Genomic DNA, 17592 nt, shown 5'->3' with positions numbered 1-17592 from the left:
TTTTAAATTATAATGATAACAGAAATCACCCAAATGGCCCTGATCAAAAGTTTACATACCCTTGAATGTTTGGCCTTGTTACAGACACACAATGCCCGACAACACCTTGACACAACCTGAGTGAAAACAGGTTGAAACAACCACACTGTCTTTTTCCAGAGCAGCCTGTATTTCTCCTGAGGTTACCTGTGGGTATTTCTTTGTATCCCAAACAATTCTTCTGGCAGTTGTGGCTGAAATCTTTCTTGGTCTACCTGACCTTTGCATGGTATCAAGATATCCCTGAATTTTCCACTTCTTAATAAGTGATTGAACAGTACTGACTGGCATTTTCAAGGCTTTGGATATCTTTTTATATCCTTTTCCATCTTTATAAAGTTCCATTACCTTGTTACGCAGGTCTTTTGACAGTTCTTTTCTGCTCCCCATGGCTCAGTATCTAGCCTGCTCAGTGCATCCACGTGAGAGCTAACAAACTCATTGACTATTTATACACAGACACTAATTGCAATTTAAAAAGCCACAGATGTGGGAAATTAACCTTTAATTGCCATTTAAACCTGTGTGTGTCACCTTGTATGTCTGTAACAAGGCCAAACATTCAAGGGTATTTAAACTTTTGATCAGGGCCATTTGGGTGATTTCTATTATCATTATGATTTAAAAAGGAGCCAAACAACTATGTGATGATAAATGGCTTCATATGATCACTATCCTTAAATAAAAGACAGATCAGTCCTATTTTCAAAATCAATGCCAAAATTTCGCAAACTTTTGAGCACAACTGTATATATATATATATATTTCTTTTTTTTTCTTTTTTTTTTTTAATATGGGGTCAAAATATTGAAGAAAAAAGAATAGGAAACATTCAGTTGTCTCTCTCACAACTGTGAAGAAAATGCTGATTTGATGAGATAGAGACACAATGGCAATTCTTGAAAATATAAAGCTCAGCAAGGAGGAAATGAGAGGTACATGCTTCAGAGGTCTGGAATACGGTCATAGGAAAATCCTGCTTCCTGCCCAGTGTAAGAGAGGATTGAGTGCAGACCAATGCCTGAAATGGCACAAACCCAAAGAAAGAAGGAAATGAATGTGAAGGTAAAAAAAAAAAAAAAAAAAAAAAAATATATATAATGTGGCATGTGAGAATGGCAAGTTTGTATAGATGTATCCCACTACCAACAGCAAATATTGTGGACAGATTTCCAAGAAATCACCAGAATTTCCAATTTTTTTCCAGTTTTTATTTTTGTCTGTCATAGAGAGAAAATAACCTTTTGAAATTTGGCTGAGCTGTCTGTGGTTTGTGCTAGAACCAAACAAAACCAGAAAATATAAAAATCAATAAGAAAATAAAATCACACTTCTGGGTTATAAAATATGTGTTGAATATAAATGATTAGAACATTCAATACATTAAAATAACAAGGAATTCAGTAATAGTCCCTTTATCAAATCTTTAAAAGTGCAATAGTTAAGGTGCTAATTCTTTTCAGGTCCACTGAAATAGCTATTTAACTATCCTGATGTCCCTTAAGTTTTTCTCCACATCATTCTAAGATTTCTTAATCCTAAGAAATCAAATTCTTGATTAGCTCGGCTTCCTTTCAGTATACTATTTTGTAATCCTTTGCTGAAAAGACCAGGATTTCCATGTTGGTTTAGGCTGGTTTGTATTTTTTAGTGCTAGTTTGGTGCTGATGTAGATGGTGGACCATTATAGCCATGCATTTCACTAACAAAAAATGCTGGTCAACCAGAATAGTCGTTCTGGTGAGGCTGGTTGACCAAGAAAGTCTTGCTGGTCAAGCTAGTTAAGAAGTCTAGTGGGAACACCAGTAAACCCATGTTGGGACCTTTTCAATCCCATCATTATTTTTTTGTGCCACTGTAATGTATATTTTTCCAGTTGTCATCATATGTGGGCGATTGAAACTTAAGCAGTTCCATTAGAACATCCTCTCAGTGTTGAAGACCCTCAGTTTTGTCATGAAGTTGAAGTAGATGTAGGCCAGGCAGACCAGCAGATTCTTCATCACATAGAGCAGTGGTGTTACAAAACCGAAGATGGCAATCAACGATATCCTCAAGATCAGGAAGGGCAGGTCTTGAAGGGCCACACCCAGAGGTGAGAGGAGAGGACTGTGCGGAGTTAGAACCAATCGCATTGTGGAGAGGAAGCAAAATAAGTAAACCGGTAACGCCCAGCCCGAAAAATACACAGGCATGTGGCCCGCTACTCGAACCATCTCTACCGTGTCCAACCAGAATAAGAAACTGTCCGCAAAGACCTCAGCACGGGCATCGCTAGCCAGGAGGAATCCGAGTGGTCCAGAATGTGGAGGGGTGTTTGTAAAGTTTGTGAAGTTCTGAAAGGGTACCCCTGAATGTGGAGAAATTCCTGTAATGCCAAATGGCTGCCCTTGGTTGCCTGGTAATCTTGGAATTGCACCATTTGCATTCAACCCTGGAACTGTCGTGTTGCCTTGGAGCCCTGCGACTGCACCATGGGCAGGTAACCCCGAAACTGCTGTGCCGCCGAGATGGCTTGGAACTGCTCCGTTGTTGGGCAACCCCGGGACTGTCGTGGTGGCCGAGTGACCCGGGACAGCGCCATTGGCGGGTAAACCTGAAACTGTGGCATTGCCAGGCAGTCCTCGCACAATACCGTTCGCTGCCACTACACCATGCTCTGTGCCCGCACTGGCATTGGTTGCTGTAGGAGATGGGCCAGTCATAGGAGTGACCATCTGAGTGACTCTTCCAACATGTGTAAGCATGGTAGTGGGGATATCTGAATCCCGTGCCAGTTCGTTAGCTGCACAAACACAGAAAACACAGATTAACAGAGCAGACTTGAAGCTCAGTTATGGTTTACTGCAAAGACACACTTATATACAGTTCTCATTCTCAATTCTCATTCTGAGACACCATCTTTCTGATCATGTATGTGTGTATTTGTTGACTTTTTCCTGGTATATGCATAATACAAAAATCATAGTTTTAAGAGAAAATGAGTTATATGCAACTTTCTATTAATATTTTAGTTATCAGAGTAATAATAGTCACACTGAAGTTGTAATGGTTATTTGACCATTGCATTATTAGTATGGTTATGAGGGTTTTCTGAAATTAAGAGGATACAGCGGAAGCTTTACCTACACACTGTGGGTGTAGATACTGTATGCATTCTAATATAATAAAGAATAATAAAAAATCTTTCTAAATAGCTCCAGTCAATTTTTTTACATTTCCCTATATAATGACTATAATGCTAAATATAATATATTTAAATTATAATATAATGTTAAATAAAGAGTGTTTGAACTTACAAACTGTGGTATTAGGTCAACAAAATAAACTGTATAATTGCATTTCTGAGAATGAGAGCTTTCATTTGATGTATGACTTCTCTAAGTGCTATGTGAAAGACTTTCTTATTCATATTAATATTTATACCACATTACCTCTTGTGGTGCTTATTTGAGACGTGGATGTTTTCAGGCCTTATTTTGTTATTTTATGTAAAATAAATGCAAAAGTGATGTTGTTTTATGAAAAGTCAAAATTCTAAGCTTTCAAATAATAGGGTACAATGGGGGTAAATGCTCCGCGGGGTAAAAGGCTCCATTGATTTTATTTTCTCCCAAAACACTAAATAGCACAAAAACTACCACAGGACTTTCCTAAACACCTGTTTGTCACAATACACTGGAAAAATTTTCTGTTCCTTGAGATCTTTGCGTGTGGTGTCTAAAGGTTGATTTTGAATTTTTAAAACATTCCAAATTTATGTAACTAATGAAAATCCCTGAAATTAACAAATTTATTCTGAGACAAAATACTTATTTATAATTTTCAGTTTTGCTTTAGGTGATTGAATCAAACATTTTTCAGTAACTGTCCTATAAGTGACAGGATAGTATTTGGGGTAAAAAGCCCCCCTGTTGCAGGGGCAAAAGGCCCTTTTAAACACATTGTTTTCTTAAGTGGGGCAAATAGATTTATTATGAAGAATGTTAAACGTGTGCTCACATTGACTCATCCAATCATAATAGAGATTAGTTTGTTTATAGAATATTTGAGATGTAATAAAATGCCAAATGTGTTTGAAATTAACAAGAAATGGTTGACTTTTTCTGACTTGGTTATTTTGAGTAAGCATCAATTAATTTGTTACTCAAAAAAGCATCTTGGTGTCTCAAAATTATTTGAATTCGTTGACAAATTGTTCCCTATAACTATTGCCCTGGTATCTACACAATTTCACTTTAAACCCCCAAGGAGCCTTTTACCCTCACCACCTTTTTTTTTTTTTTAAACTGAATTTTAATTGAAACAACTTTCCATTATTATTTATTTTCTCACAAATTATGTTGCTCCATCAATTTTCAATTTACATTAAAGAAACTGAACATCAATTCCATTGTTTAATACAGAATTTTTTGTAATGTTTGCAAACAGAGGTCTCCATAGTGTTTTGGCGGCATTATGCATTCACTGCTTTTGTATTTTGTGCTTAGTACATGCAAGGTCACCATCTCTTTGAGGTCAGCGTTGAGTTGAGGGATTTCTAATCCACACAGGATGAATTGAACAACACATTCCTTGACTCCTTTCAGTCAACAAAATTATTTGAAGCTTACACATTTGTTCCTCAACTTCTTTGACACCAGTGAAAGATTCTAAAGGCACGTGCAAAGTCTAATATCTTGATGAGAAATCAAAAGCTATAAATGTACAGCAGCAAAACATGTGAAACCTTACTATTAAACATTAGACAAATATTAATACTTATTGAAGGACACAAAAATTATGTTTTAGAAAGCCAACATTCAAAATATTATACATTTTCTATTTCTTGTGGTTAAAGGAATATCCCAGGTTCAATACAAGTAGACAGCTGTCACGGTCCTATCACTTTGTCAGGCTGGGTTTTTGTCTGACGGGACCGTGACATCATCACCCCATGTTCTGTCTTGTGTTTCGTGTCCTGTCTTTGTGTTGAGCACATGAGTCTGGGTGTGAGTTACCGCGTGCGCTCTTCGGTACTGTCACGGTTCTGTCACTCTGTCACGTTGGGGTTTTGTCTGACGGGACCGTGACATCATCATCCCATGTATTGTGTTTCGTGTACGTTCTTTGTGTTCAATTCAGTCGGTCTTGTTTCATGTCAGGAGCATGGTGTCTGGATCCTGACTTCCTGTATGGTTCCGTTTCGGTCTGTGTCGGGATCCGGACACATGCTCCATGTTCTGTTTGTTCTGTTTGTTCTTTCACAATGTTCCCTGTTTTTCACGTTAAAGCCCTCTGCTTCGCGTCAGAGACAATGAAGGTGGCATATGCCATCATGCTCCTCACCGGAAGGGCCGCTGATTGGGGAACCGCCATGTGGGACAATGGACGTCCTTGTTGCGCTTCATTCATAGCATTCGCCACAGAGCTCTGCCGATTATTCGATCCAGCCCTGTTGCAATATATATCAGCCAGTCACATTGTTTCCGCTTTTGTGGATTCCGGAGCCAAAGGGAACTTGATGGACATCGACGTGGCATCCAAGCGGCAAGTTCTGATGGTCCAGCTTGATGAACCTATCACTGCCTGGAGGAGGCGGAGGAGGAGCTGGGCGCCTGCTCAGTCACTGACAGCATCCACGGCCACGGAGGCCATTCCCCTGCCACTGCCAGTGTCCAGGGCCATGAAGGCTGTTCCCCTTCTGCTGACATCGTCCTCGGCCACGGGGGCCTTTCCCCTGCTGCTGACAGCATCCAAAGACACGGAGGCCCAGCTCTGGACCTGGTTTCCATTAAGGATCTCTCTGTATTTAGCTGCGTTCAGCTTTCCTTCAACCCTGACCAGTCCCTACCACTGAAAAACACCCCCACAGCATGATGCTTCCACCACCATGCTTTACCGTTGGGATGGTATTGTGCAGGTGATGAGCAGTACCTGGTTTCCTCCAGACATGACGCTTGGAACTGAGGTCAAGCAGTTCAATCTTCATTTCATCAGACCAGAGAATCTTGTTTTGCAATCTTGCATTGTAAAACAGGTTGCTGCAGATTTGATTCATAGTGTGGAACTTTTAACTTTAAAGGCACTTTAACTTTGAAATACACCGGTGGCTCTTATTGTGAAATGTTTACGCTTCACTGCATCCAGCTGCTCATTCAAACAGATAAGGGAAATTAAATGTGCATTCCTACAATAATCTACAACATATAACAATGTAAATAAAAGTAAACATTGTCATATTTCAATAACACTATATCATCATCAACAGTTGATCATTAGTAATCACTTGTCATACATTTCCGAAATGTCCTAATGATTACGAACTGCTCTGAAACATCTGAAAACACTCACAAGCGTGCTTGGATAAAATACAACAGTGCCGTGTTTTCACTTTGAAGGACGCAGCGCATGCATTTATTTAATTAAATCATATTCTTTTGAAGTCTGTTACTCACGTTAGGTCATATCACGATTCCTGTCTCTATGCCCCCAAATTTAAGACCTCTTTAAAAAGACTGTATCATTTAAGATATTTAAGATTTTTTATGACTTTTTAAGGATCCACGGAAACCCTGCCAGAGAATCTTGTTTCTCACAGTCTGATAGTCCTTTAGGTGTTTTTTTTGTGTGTGTGTGTGTTTTGCACTGAGGAGATGCTTCCATCTGGCCACTCTGCCATAAAGCCCAGATCAGTGGAGTATTGCAGTGATGGTTGTCCTTCTGCAAGTTTCTCCCATCTCCACACATGATCTCTGGAGCTCAACCATAGTGACCATCGGGTTCTTGGTCACCTCTCTTACCAAGGCCCTTCTCCCCCTATTGCTCAGTTTGGCCGGGCGGCCAGCTCAAGGAAGAGTCCTGTTTGTTCCAAACTTCTTCCATTTAAGAATTATGGAGGCCACTGTGCTCTTGGGAACCTTCAGTGCAGCCGAAATGTTTTTGTAGACTTCCCCAGATCTGTGCCTCAACACGATCCTGTCTCTGAGCTCTGCAGGCAGTTCCTTTGACCTCATGGCTTGGTTTTTGCTCTGATATGCATTTTCAGCTGTGAGACCTTTTATATACAGGTGTGTGCCTTTCCAAATCATGTCCAGTCAAATTAATTTGCCACAGGTGGACTCCAATAAAGGTGTAGAAATATCTCAAAGATGATCCAGAGAAATGGGATGCACCAGAGCTAAATTTCAAGTGTCATAGCAATATGTCTGAATACTTATGTCAATGTGATATTTCAGTTTTTTCTTTTTAATACATTTACAAAGTTATCAAAACACTGGTTTTTGCTTTGTCATTATGGGGTATGGAGTGTAGATTGATGTGGAAAAAAATAAATAATTTAAAGCATTTTAGCATAAGACTGCAACATAACAAAATGTGAAAAAAATGAAGAGGTCTGAAAACTTTATGAATGCACTGTATATAGTGATTTTGTGCCTGATTTGTTTGTTTTTGTGGCTTAGTGCAAGGAATGTGTCACTACTAAGTTTTTTCCCCCTTAATAACAACAATAAAACACAAATTATCATTATTACATTGTGTTTTAAACTATATATAATGTGTCAGAAGCCACATTGTTATCAAAATTGGTGCTTGCAGAGTGTTTGACACTGGGCTTATGTATGTATGTAAGCTTTGTGAATTTTATATGAAGATACTCTCCTGGTCTATTTTTAATCAGATGTAATTTCCAGTAACTGCTATACAGTATCTCTTATGGGGGTGATTTTGATAAGTCAGCATATCCTTGCAATAATAAACTAGAACTTTAGTGGAGCTCTTCTTGGAAAAGAGAACTTCTGGTTCTGTACTTGAACCACTATGGTTCTTGATTTCTCTGAAAACGTATAAGGAACTAAAAGAAGTAAATTGATTTCAATTGATTTATCAACTGATAGATTGAAGAAGAAAAAAATCAACCATTTAAAAGCAAAGAGTTGATTTTATAATTTCTAATTTGTAACAAAATCAGAGTAAGGCGAAAAATATATTTTGTGCAAAGTGTCCTGGAATTCTTTCATTTGCTGTAGATAATTATGGTATTATAGTATTATGTTCCTGCTATAGTGCATTGACATTCATTTTGTGTTTTGTAATATATGTGGAGGTGTTTGTTTTACCTTGGCCCGTAAGTCGGCAATGTCGGATTCTTTCCACTATATCGATGCAGATTAGGGAGAAAAGCACTAGTGAAACTGGCAGTTCAGCAAATGTATCCAACCTTAGATCATGTCTAATCTGCAACTAAAGAGAGGGGGTGAGAAAGAGGAAAAGAGGGAAAGAAAGAGATGTTTAATTTTTTTTTTTTTTTTTTTTTTTTACAATTGTTTGATTCTTCTATCTTTGTACCAGCTTTTTGCAAATGCAGAAAATCATAAGGCCAGTTTGGCCTTGGAATGCCAGTCCGGATAGGGATTTCTGCATTGGGAATGTTGAAGCATGGCTGTTTCCCTACAGCAGTATTTTTGTACTCAGGGAAGAGGAAAGCAGATGCAATGTCTTCACTTGTTAATATTCTGATTGAGCCATATTCTAATATAATATATATACAATATACTACACAGTATTAGAAAAGGCCATTATATTATATTATATTATATTATATTATATTATATTATATTATACGCAAACATAATTTTACTGTACTCATTATGAGTGCTTTGCCAAAATTCAACAGTATTATAATGACTTTATGCAAAGGTATTACGTATGTGCAAGATTTCAATAATAAATAGATTATTAAAGGAATATTCCAGGTTCAATGCAATTTAAGTTCAATCAACAGCATTTGTGACATAACATTGATTACCACAAAACTTATTTTGACTCATCCCTCCATTTCTTAAAAAAAAAAAAAAAAAGAATAAAAGAAAAAATCTGGGTTCCAGTGAGGCACTTACAATGGAAATGAATGGAGCCAATCCGTAAACGTTAAAATACTCACTGTTTCAAAACAATAGCCACAAGACATAAACACTATGCGCATCTTCAATATTTTAGTGTGATAAAATCGCTTAACTAACTTTTCTGTGAAAAGCTAAATCCAATTTTACAACTTCTTGCAAGGAGAATGTAACATCGTTAAACCCTGTAATTTTTTTCTGTGGCGATCAACATTATACCACAAATGCTGTCGATTGAGCTTAACTTGTACTGAACCTGGAATATTCCTTTAAGATTCTAATGCAATGTGATATAATTAATTCTACAATATCTGACCTTGATGCCTGAGATTTCTAACACATTCCTTTCATATACAGGTATGGAATTTTAAAATGCTGGGAGTTAGGATACATCTAAACAGATAAAGCATGCGGCTCATCCCTTATGCAATATAGACACACACACACACTCTCTCTCTCTCTCTCTCTCTCTCTCTCTCTCTCGTGTGTGTGTGTGTGTGTGTGTGTGTGTGTGTGTGTGTGTGTGTGTGTGTGTGAGTGTGAGAGAGAGAGAGTGTGTGTGTTAAACTGACACAGAGATTAAACTGAGTCAGGAAGTGAAAGAAAGGCTGACTCAAACACCCTGAATTGTTGCTTTACCAAAACAGGAAGAGCAACTGCTTATCAGTGTAGAGCATCATCACAATCAAAGACAGCTCAGCTCTTTCTTCTGTCTCCTTACATCAGATCACTAGAACCTCTTCTGTAGCAGGTATACACACACCTAGAGGAATGATTATTGCTCAGAGATTGCTCTTCCATTGCTCACGAGGCTTACTGGAGCTCTTAACTACAGTATGCTTCATTTAAGAATCAACTTTGTCTCAGAATTTTCCTCTAAAATTTAGGAGACATAAAAATGGAATCACACCAGACAATTGTTGCCATATGGTAAGCCAACCAAGATTTAAAATGCAACACACTCTCACAGCAGAATTGTAAGGATTCATACGACTTTTTGAATTTTGGTTATTTGTATGATATCGTACAACTGCACTCTTATGAATTCGTACAACCTTCACTACAGCCAATGACGTCGCTGGACATCGTTTTCATCTAATACGTGACAATTACTTGCTTCTGTCAAACATAACAGCTTCCTGTCATGTTTACACACTCTACTGATCGGATAGGATTAGACAAGGGGTTTGGGTAAGGGCATAATATTAATAAGCATGTCCTTGACACCTGGCAAGCAGAACTCCCGCTTACTTCCACATTACATTTGCATATGATGAAATTGGACAAATTCATATATACGAAATCTAACGAAATTATACGAAATAGCCAACTCGTAAAATATGTAAGAATTTACATATTTAAAGAGATCGGTTTGGTCTTGGAGGAATATGAGTTTATATTAAGATCTCTGACTTTTGATTGCAGACTTTAGTATCTGGGCACAGCATTTGTAAGCCAACTGGTGTGTAAAATAAATACTAGTAAAATGCAATCTGAAGACGCTACATTTACAGGATGTACAGAATTTCTGGACGTTGGACTGCAACATTTCATTCAGTTTTCTATGAAAACTTCACACATGGATTTACCTCAGAGCTGGCTATGAGAAACGCAAAACAGGGCAGCGTTGAGAGGAGCACGTAAGCCAAAGCAACAGGCCTCCTGAGGGAAGGAAGATGAAAACAGTTATACCAACATATTGCGATTAAAGTTTAAGACCACATCCACACTATTCCATTTCAAAACTCATTTCTGTTTCCTCTTTTCTAACATCATCGTTTTCCAAAGTAGCCTACCATATTCAGTAATGGACAGTGCTTTCGAAACACATTTTCAGTGGAGAAAAATGGCATTCTAGTGTGGATGAGAGACTTAAACATAGCTAAATCAATGCATTTTCAAATGAAAATCGATTAGTGTTGACATGCCCTAAAATGGCCAAACAAGATTAAATGAATAAAACTTATTTTGGTTTTATTTATTTTTCTTGAGGACTCCTCAAATCTCTTAGATGGAATTGTCAAGACAATGAAAAAAATTAATAATTTTTTTTTTTTAATGGCAGTAGCAGTAGCCAGGCATCAAAAAGCCCTTGAATATCAAATTCAAGGGGCAAATACTACCCCTTAATGGAAAAGTTCATTTCTAAAACTGCAAGACACCATACTAAAAAACAATATTATATTAATATTATACCACCACTACTACTATTCATACTAGTTGGGTAGAATACTATACCTGACACTTAAACAACAATACCATACACAATGTACACTGTACTATAGTATGTACAAGACACCATACTAAACAACAATACTCTACATGACAAGTATGACAGCTTTTTTATAAATAGCCACACAAGTAATTTTTTATTTATTTACAGGTCAGTATTGTTAGAATATACAGAGGTATTCAGAATTCATGCCATAAATAAACCACATTTATGGTGAAACAACACACAACTTGATGCTGCCAGGCATCAGTCAATAACATCCACCATCACGCCCACAAACTCAAAGCTACACAATTTGGAGTCAAAAAACACACTCTTCCAATCTCTCTTTATCTCACCACTTCTTCCGGGCGACCAGTGCCTTCTTCTTCATAAACACCATGTACTTCATAGGTAGCCAAATCAGCATCGCCACTGATGTCACATAGGCCACGGATGAAGCCACAATCAGCCAATAAGCTGTTGTAGAGTTCCCACCTGCAGGCTGCAATTGGCTCCTCACTTGAGCTACAATGAGGGCAAAACGTTGCATTATTATAAAAAGTGGAACGCAGAAGCTGGCGAACTGCAGCACCTCACAGACAGCAAACTTAATCTTGCTCCCTGAGCCCATGCTGAGAAAGGGATGCCAAACAAAGAATTAAAAAGAATAAAGGAGAAAGTGTCATTGGCTTCCGGGGGGGGGGTATTGTGCCAAAGCACTGGCATATTCCACCCACAGCAATGGAGCAACCCGTCAGGGTAATGCTTACTCTGCACTCACCATTGTGTGACCGAATCAGGCCAGGCCTGAACACACATACAACAAACACACACACACACACACACATACACTACCAGAGCACGTTTGTAAACAAACAACATTGGTATCATGTGGTCCCAAAAAGTATTTCAACACTTAAGTCACAGTTAAACATGTATGAATGTCTGCATTAGATGATAAACCATCAAACCAAGTGGTATTTATTTGAGGGTCATTGATAAATAAGGTTGTCTGTGAAAAAAAAAAAAAAAAAAAAATCTTTAAAATAATCACGTTTAAAACACGTGTCAAAATTGTAGAAATTTTTATATTTTTACTTTGAAACAAGTCTAGGTTCCCCTCGTAACCTTGGTTCCCTGAAAAGAGGGAACGAGACACTACGTCAAAAGCTGGCTCTATGGGAGCACCCCCCACGGGGTGTTGACTTTGAAACCCATACCATCAAGCCAATTGGTATTGCTGATGCCATCGTGGGCATACAAGCCGAAGCCCAGAGCCACACAATCAGGATTTTTCAACTGAAGGGAATGAGAGCAAACCATTAGTCCCATAACAGTGAAAATTCAGCAGCTGTGGCACAGCTACGCAGCATCTCATTCACTCCTTTATGTTAAACAATGTTACAAGAGCAACTGTGATGTTCCCTTTCAAGAAGGTAACTTTAACGTTGTGTCAGAAGCTGACGTTTTGGGACGTCACTGATTGTCACTGATTTCACTGATGTAAAATACTTCTGGTAGAATAAGCTTTTATGCCCATGGGACATTGTATGCCTTGTGAATCATGCGTAAGAACAATAGCATCCATGAACCAGCGGGAAATTATTTTCCTGAAGATGGCCAATCACTTTGAGCAGCCTTCAAAGCAAACAAAGAGTTGTTCTAATTCTGTGAATTGACTCGCTCTGTCAATGTACATACATAATGCCCTACCGGGCTGAGCATGTGTAGTCTCTTAGGCTCATCTTCCTCAAATAGAAGAGGAGAGAACGCCTGCAGGGTAAAAACCTAAAACCTAAAGGGTTGCCAGTATTTTGGGCACATACTGTAAATGGCCTTTGACAGGCCCAGTCCAAATTCTAGCAAGAGTTGCTGACCGAAAGGGTCTGAAGGTCCTTAACATGTTTTACTGATGCCTAAGTGAGTAGCAGCACAGTCTTCAGTGAGAGAATGCGAAAGCTTACCGCTTCTAGTGGCTCAAACGGAAAACCCATAAGCGTGTCTAATACCAGCGCTAAATCCCATACCAGGACAGTAGCAGGTCGAGAAGGTTTCAGACATTTCGCACCATGCAAGAATCTACTGACCAAATGTTGTTTTCCTACAAACTAACCCTCATCGCCGCTATGGCAGCAGTGTATACTTTGAATGAGGATAGAGTGAGTCCTGCATCCACACATTCTTGTAAAATGGAGAGTAATGTCAGCTGATCCTGAGTCCCAACTGCTCCAAATGCATGAGCAACATATCTCTGTACTTGTTTGCCTGTGCCTCTAATTGAGCTAGTAATAGCACATTTTGTAGGTAATTAAGGCGGAAGACGCTCAGCTTCTGCGGACCAAGTGCAATCGAAACATTTTGTGAATGTGCGAGGACCCAGGGACAACCCGAAGTGTAGGACCTTGAAATGAAAAGCAGTCCACTCAAATGCAAATCTCAAGAATGGTCTGTGACTAGGGCCAATTTGCACATGAAAACAAACATCTTTCAGATCGATTGATACAAACCAGTCCAGAGGGCAGACATTAGACAAAATCTGTCTCTGAGTCACCATCTTGAACAGATAATTCTTGTGTGTCAGATTCAAGGGTCTCAAGTTAAGTATGGGCCAAAATCCACTGCTCTTTTTGGTGATCAGAAAATAACAGCTGTAAAAGCCTTTCTGTTCTTTGCCTGTGGGTACACTCTCTATCATATCTTTGGCGAGGAGAATCTATACCTCTGAGCATACAATTGGCACATCAGGTACCGGGACGGTGGAGGAGAGAACGCCGTTGAAGTGTGGCGCTCTCTTTATGAACTGAATCACATATACTGTCTGGATTGTGTTCAGTAGCCAGCTAGAGATTATAACGGGTCTGAGGCCACAGCAGTTGGTCTTTGACCAGTGGGGTCTGAGGGCTGCCTACCATGGGGGCGGTCATTCAGAATAACCAGGTTGGTAAGAGCTGAAAAGTTGTCCGTTCTTGTGAAGTTGTTTGTGCCTTGAGCAACTGCAGTGAGGTTTGCAAACTTTATTTGGTCATGACACACATTGGGCACAGAGACAACAAGAACAGGCATTTGGTCTCCATCCCGGCATAGAACTGCGGGGTAGAACGAGAGGAAGGCTGCACGGACACGGCAAAGTGGTCTGGGTCTTCTTCTGAGCCGAAGCAGACTAGTCTGTGTGTGAACAACCCCACTTCGCTGGTGCCAAACCATCAGGAATGCTTGGCCTGCCCAGAAGGAACTTCTGACAAGCTCCAGGAAGCACCACATTTTGCCTGGGTGCAGGCCGCTAGGCTTGATTTCTTGCTAGTGGACGTGTTTCCACTCTTTGGGAAGAAAATAAAAGTGTTAGAGATGGTAACACTCTGTTTGGCTGGACATTGTCCCAAAGTAGAGCATGAGCAAACCATCTGGGTTATAGTACTACACCGTCTTGGCAGGATGTGCCTTTAATCCAGAAATTGCTTTCTAGCCGATTGGAACCTCTCGGTGAAAGCATCAATAGCATCACCAAAGAGGTCCTGCTAACACAGGGGCATCAGCAGGATGGCTTTGTCTATGTCGCTCAGATCTGACAAGATTAGCCAGATGGGTGTGAAGGCTGCTGCATCTGAGACATACGTTTTCGACAAGTACGGTGCACTCAATGTCTTGACAAGCTGAGCTTCATGCATTCACAATTATAATCCAGGAGCGCTGCTTTAGAATGAACTCGGCTCAAGCATAAAAGACAGAGCCCGTGCCCATCTGTCACGGGAATGTACTGTATCACTCACATGCTGAAAAACACCTGCGAAACATTGGCCATATTTAAAAAGATGTTTCAGCAAGTGTACTCTTTTAGTTTGCTTCAAATTTACTCTTTTATGAGTGCAATATAACACACTGTGAACACGGAAGTGCTTTTGAAGCTGTGCTTCTTTTGCTGGAACACAGTAGGTAGAAGAATATAACTAATTCTCGCTGACCGGGCGGAGATCAACAGTGATGCGTTGGTTTAGGGTTCCAGAGCACGAGAGATGGCTACGCTGCCCTGAAAGAGGAAAATTGGGATGGTGTGGTGCTGGGCTCTGGCTTATATGCCCACGATGACGTCAGCATAGCGCTTGGTGGAGCGCCAAGCATCACCTGCCAATTTAATAGGTAGATGGTATAGTGTTTCAAAGTCAACACTCCCTGGGCGAGGGTTCTTCCATAGCATCAGCTTCTGACGCAGCATTTAAGTTACCTCCTTGAAAGGTAACATAATTTTCAAGGTAAAAATATTTTGTACAAGTTTAATACATTTTTTAAAAGGTTTTTTCTAAGTTACAACACATGACCTGAACAAAATGTGCCTACATGTTACAACAGATGATACATTTGGTGGAAAGGTTTTTCAAAAAGGAATCATATTTGAAAACAATTATTTCACTGCTTATTTTTAAAGAAAAAAAATATTCTGCTCTACTCATGCCAACATTTCTTTTTTTCTTTTTCTTTTTTTTTTTTCAAGAATTTCAGCTTTAATGAGGCTTTGTTTTTTTGCTGTCTCTGCATGTTTTTTTTTAATTATTATTATTTTAAACCTCAGAAAAAATATATAAAAACAAAATTAAAAAATTAAATAAGAACATAAACATAATGTGTTAACATATATAATATTTCTGTAAATAATAACAATAACTCAGAAATGAAAAATTACTCATCATAAAAGAGGTGCATTGAAATAATTGCTTTGTGTAAATTGTATAAAACCACACACACACACACACACACACACAAAACACACACCCAACACACACACACACACACATATATATATATATATACAACATCTGTGGTTACTCTGCTCAAACACCTGTGTGAACTTGAGCAGAACTTATTTCAACCAGTTGTTCAAATGTCCTTGCAAAAATTTTTTATTTTTTTAAAAGGTCTTTATTTTGCAGATGTCATGGTTGTTTGATATTTTCTTTGCACAATGAAATGTATACATTTTAAGAGTGGCTTAAGTTTCCAAATACTTTTAATAGTAAATTTGAACAGACACATTTAGGAAGGTTTATGGTTGTTTTGTAGTCAAAATTTTTGTTGTTGTAAAAAATAATTGATGGCACCCTGCGATAGCTGTATTTTATGAATTAAATGGTTTTATTATTTAATTTTTTATATATTAATCTATGTTGCTTTGTCATGTCTCTGGGCAGATACGCAAGTACTGTGGTATATCTCCATCTTGTGGTCACTGTTAGAGACAGTATAGCTAATCATGGTTAGTCAAGTGCAAATGTAGTCATCATGAAATCATGCCTAAAGTTCCTTATTTTGGGATCAAATAATATATATAAAAAAATAAATAAAAAATAAACAGTAAAATGAAAATTTACATTTACATGCGTATGAAAGTAGCAGTGGGTTATTGGAGGAATTATGTTACAATGTTTTTGTATATGTGTGTGTTTGTTTCTCTACTTTTATTATTTGATTAAGTGTATGCTTACAGTATATGCATGTATGTATGTGTAACAGGATCAGGTTTGAGTGGGCTGTCCTATATTTGGTGGCGTCTTCAGTTTACTCTGATTTCTCAGGGTTGCAGGGGGGACTAATTTTAGGATCTGCTGTGAAATACTTTTTTAGACACAGCCTTCGGCCGTGCCCTGCACGCAGAGCTGTATTACGTCTTAAAGCAGTGGGAAAACATTCCCTCAACATTAGGCCTATATATCCCCAACAGACATAATCAGAACGAAAATGTATAGCCTATACGGGAATTTTTTTTGCTGATGGTGGAAACAGACTAATCGATTATAGGCATATGATGTTAAGAGTTGTTAAGAGTTGCCATGAAATACCTTTTCCAGCAACCCATTTCTAAGATTGTTTGGATTTTTTGTCTCTTTCATCAGTGGAGTTTTTTTATGTTTTTTATTATTTTCTAAAATATACACTCATAATATATATATACACTGGTGGGCAAAAGTTTGGAATAATGTACAGATGTTGCTCTTATGGAAAAAAATTGGTACTTTTATTCACCAAAGTGGCACTCAGCTGATCACAATGTATAGTCAGGACATTAATAACATGAAAAATTACTATTACAATTTGAAAAAAAAAAAAAAAAAAAATCAGAACTTCTTAAACTACTGCAAAGAGTTATCATCAAAAAATCCTCCACATGCAGCAATGACAGCTTTGCAGACCCTTGGCATTCTAGCTGTCAGTTTGTCCAGATACTCATGTGACATTTCACCCCACACTTCCTGTAGCACTTGCCATAGATGTGACTGTCTTGTCGAGCACTTCTCACACACCTTACAGTCTAGCTGATCCCACAAAAGCTCAATGGGGTTAAGATCCATAACACTCTTTTCCAATTATCTGTTGTCCAATGTCTGTGTTTCTTTGCCCACTCTAACCTTTTTTTTTTGTTGTTTTTCTGTTTCAAAAGTGGCTTTTTCTTTGCAATTCTTCCCATAA

The 17592-nt window shown here is 38.5% G+C and overlaps 1 protein-coding gene across 1 annotated transcript; it reads right to left on the bottom strand.

Annotated features, from left to right (window-relative positions):
• Positions 1-1298: 1298 nt before the first annotated feature.
• Positions 1299-11767, bottom strand: LOC127427318 (transmembrane protein 236-like). The gene is made up of 4 exons (XM_051674900.1): positions 11493-11767; positions 10511-10583; positions 8139-8262; positions 1299-2824 (listed from the first exon to the last, which is right to left on the bottom strand). Exons 1-4 carry the CDS (start codon positions 11765-11767, stop codon positions 1956-1958), a joined length of 1341 nt encoding a protein of 446 aa, XP_051530860.1. The 3' UTR covers positions 1299-1955.
• Between the last annotated feature and the right edge of the window lie 5825 nt (positions 11768-17592).

This window comes from Myxocyprinus asiaticus, chromosome 1 (genome assembly GCF_019703515.2).
Source record: "Myxocyprinus asiaticus isolate MX2 ecotype Aquarium Trade chromosome 1, UBuf_Myxa_2, whole genome shotgun sequence".
Classification (NCBI taxonomy): domain Eukaryota; kingdom Metazoa; phylum Chordata; class Actinopteri; order Cypriniformes; family Catostomidae; genus Myxocyprinus; species Myxocyprinus asiaticus.
The sequence above is the reverse complement of the archived record's forward strand: the minus strand, read 5'-3'. Positions and strand labels throughout refer to the sequence as shown.

What these genes read in the sequence shown, in the direction of transcription:
- LOC127427318 (XM_051674900.1), bottom strand. Translation starts at nt 11,767, where the DNA reads ATGGGCTCAGGGAGCAAGATTAAGTTTGCTGTCTGTGAGGTGCTGCAG. An exon ending in CTGGTCGCCCGGAAGAAGTG is followed by an intron (nt 10,584 to 11,492) that starts GTGAGATAAAGA and finishes TCCTTCCCTCAG; the next exon opens with GAGGCCTGTTGCTTTGGCTT. An exon ending in TTGCCGACTTACGGGCCAAG is followed by an intron (nt 2,825 to 8,138) that starts GTAAAACAAACA and finishes GTGTTTGTGCAG; the next exon opens with CTAACGAACTGGCACGGGAT.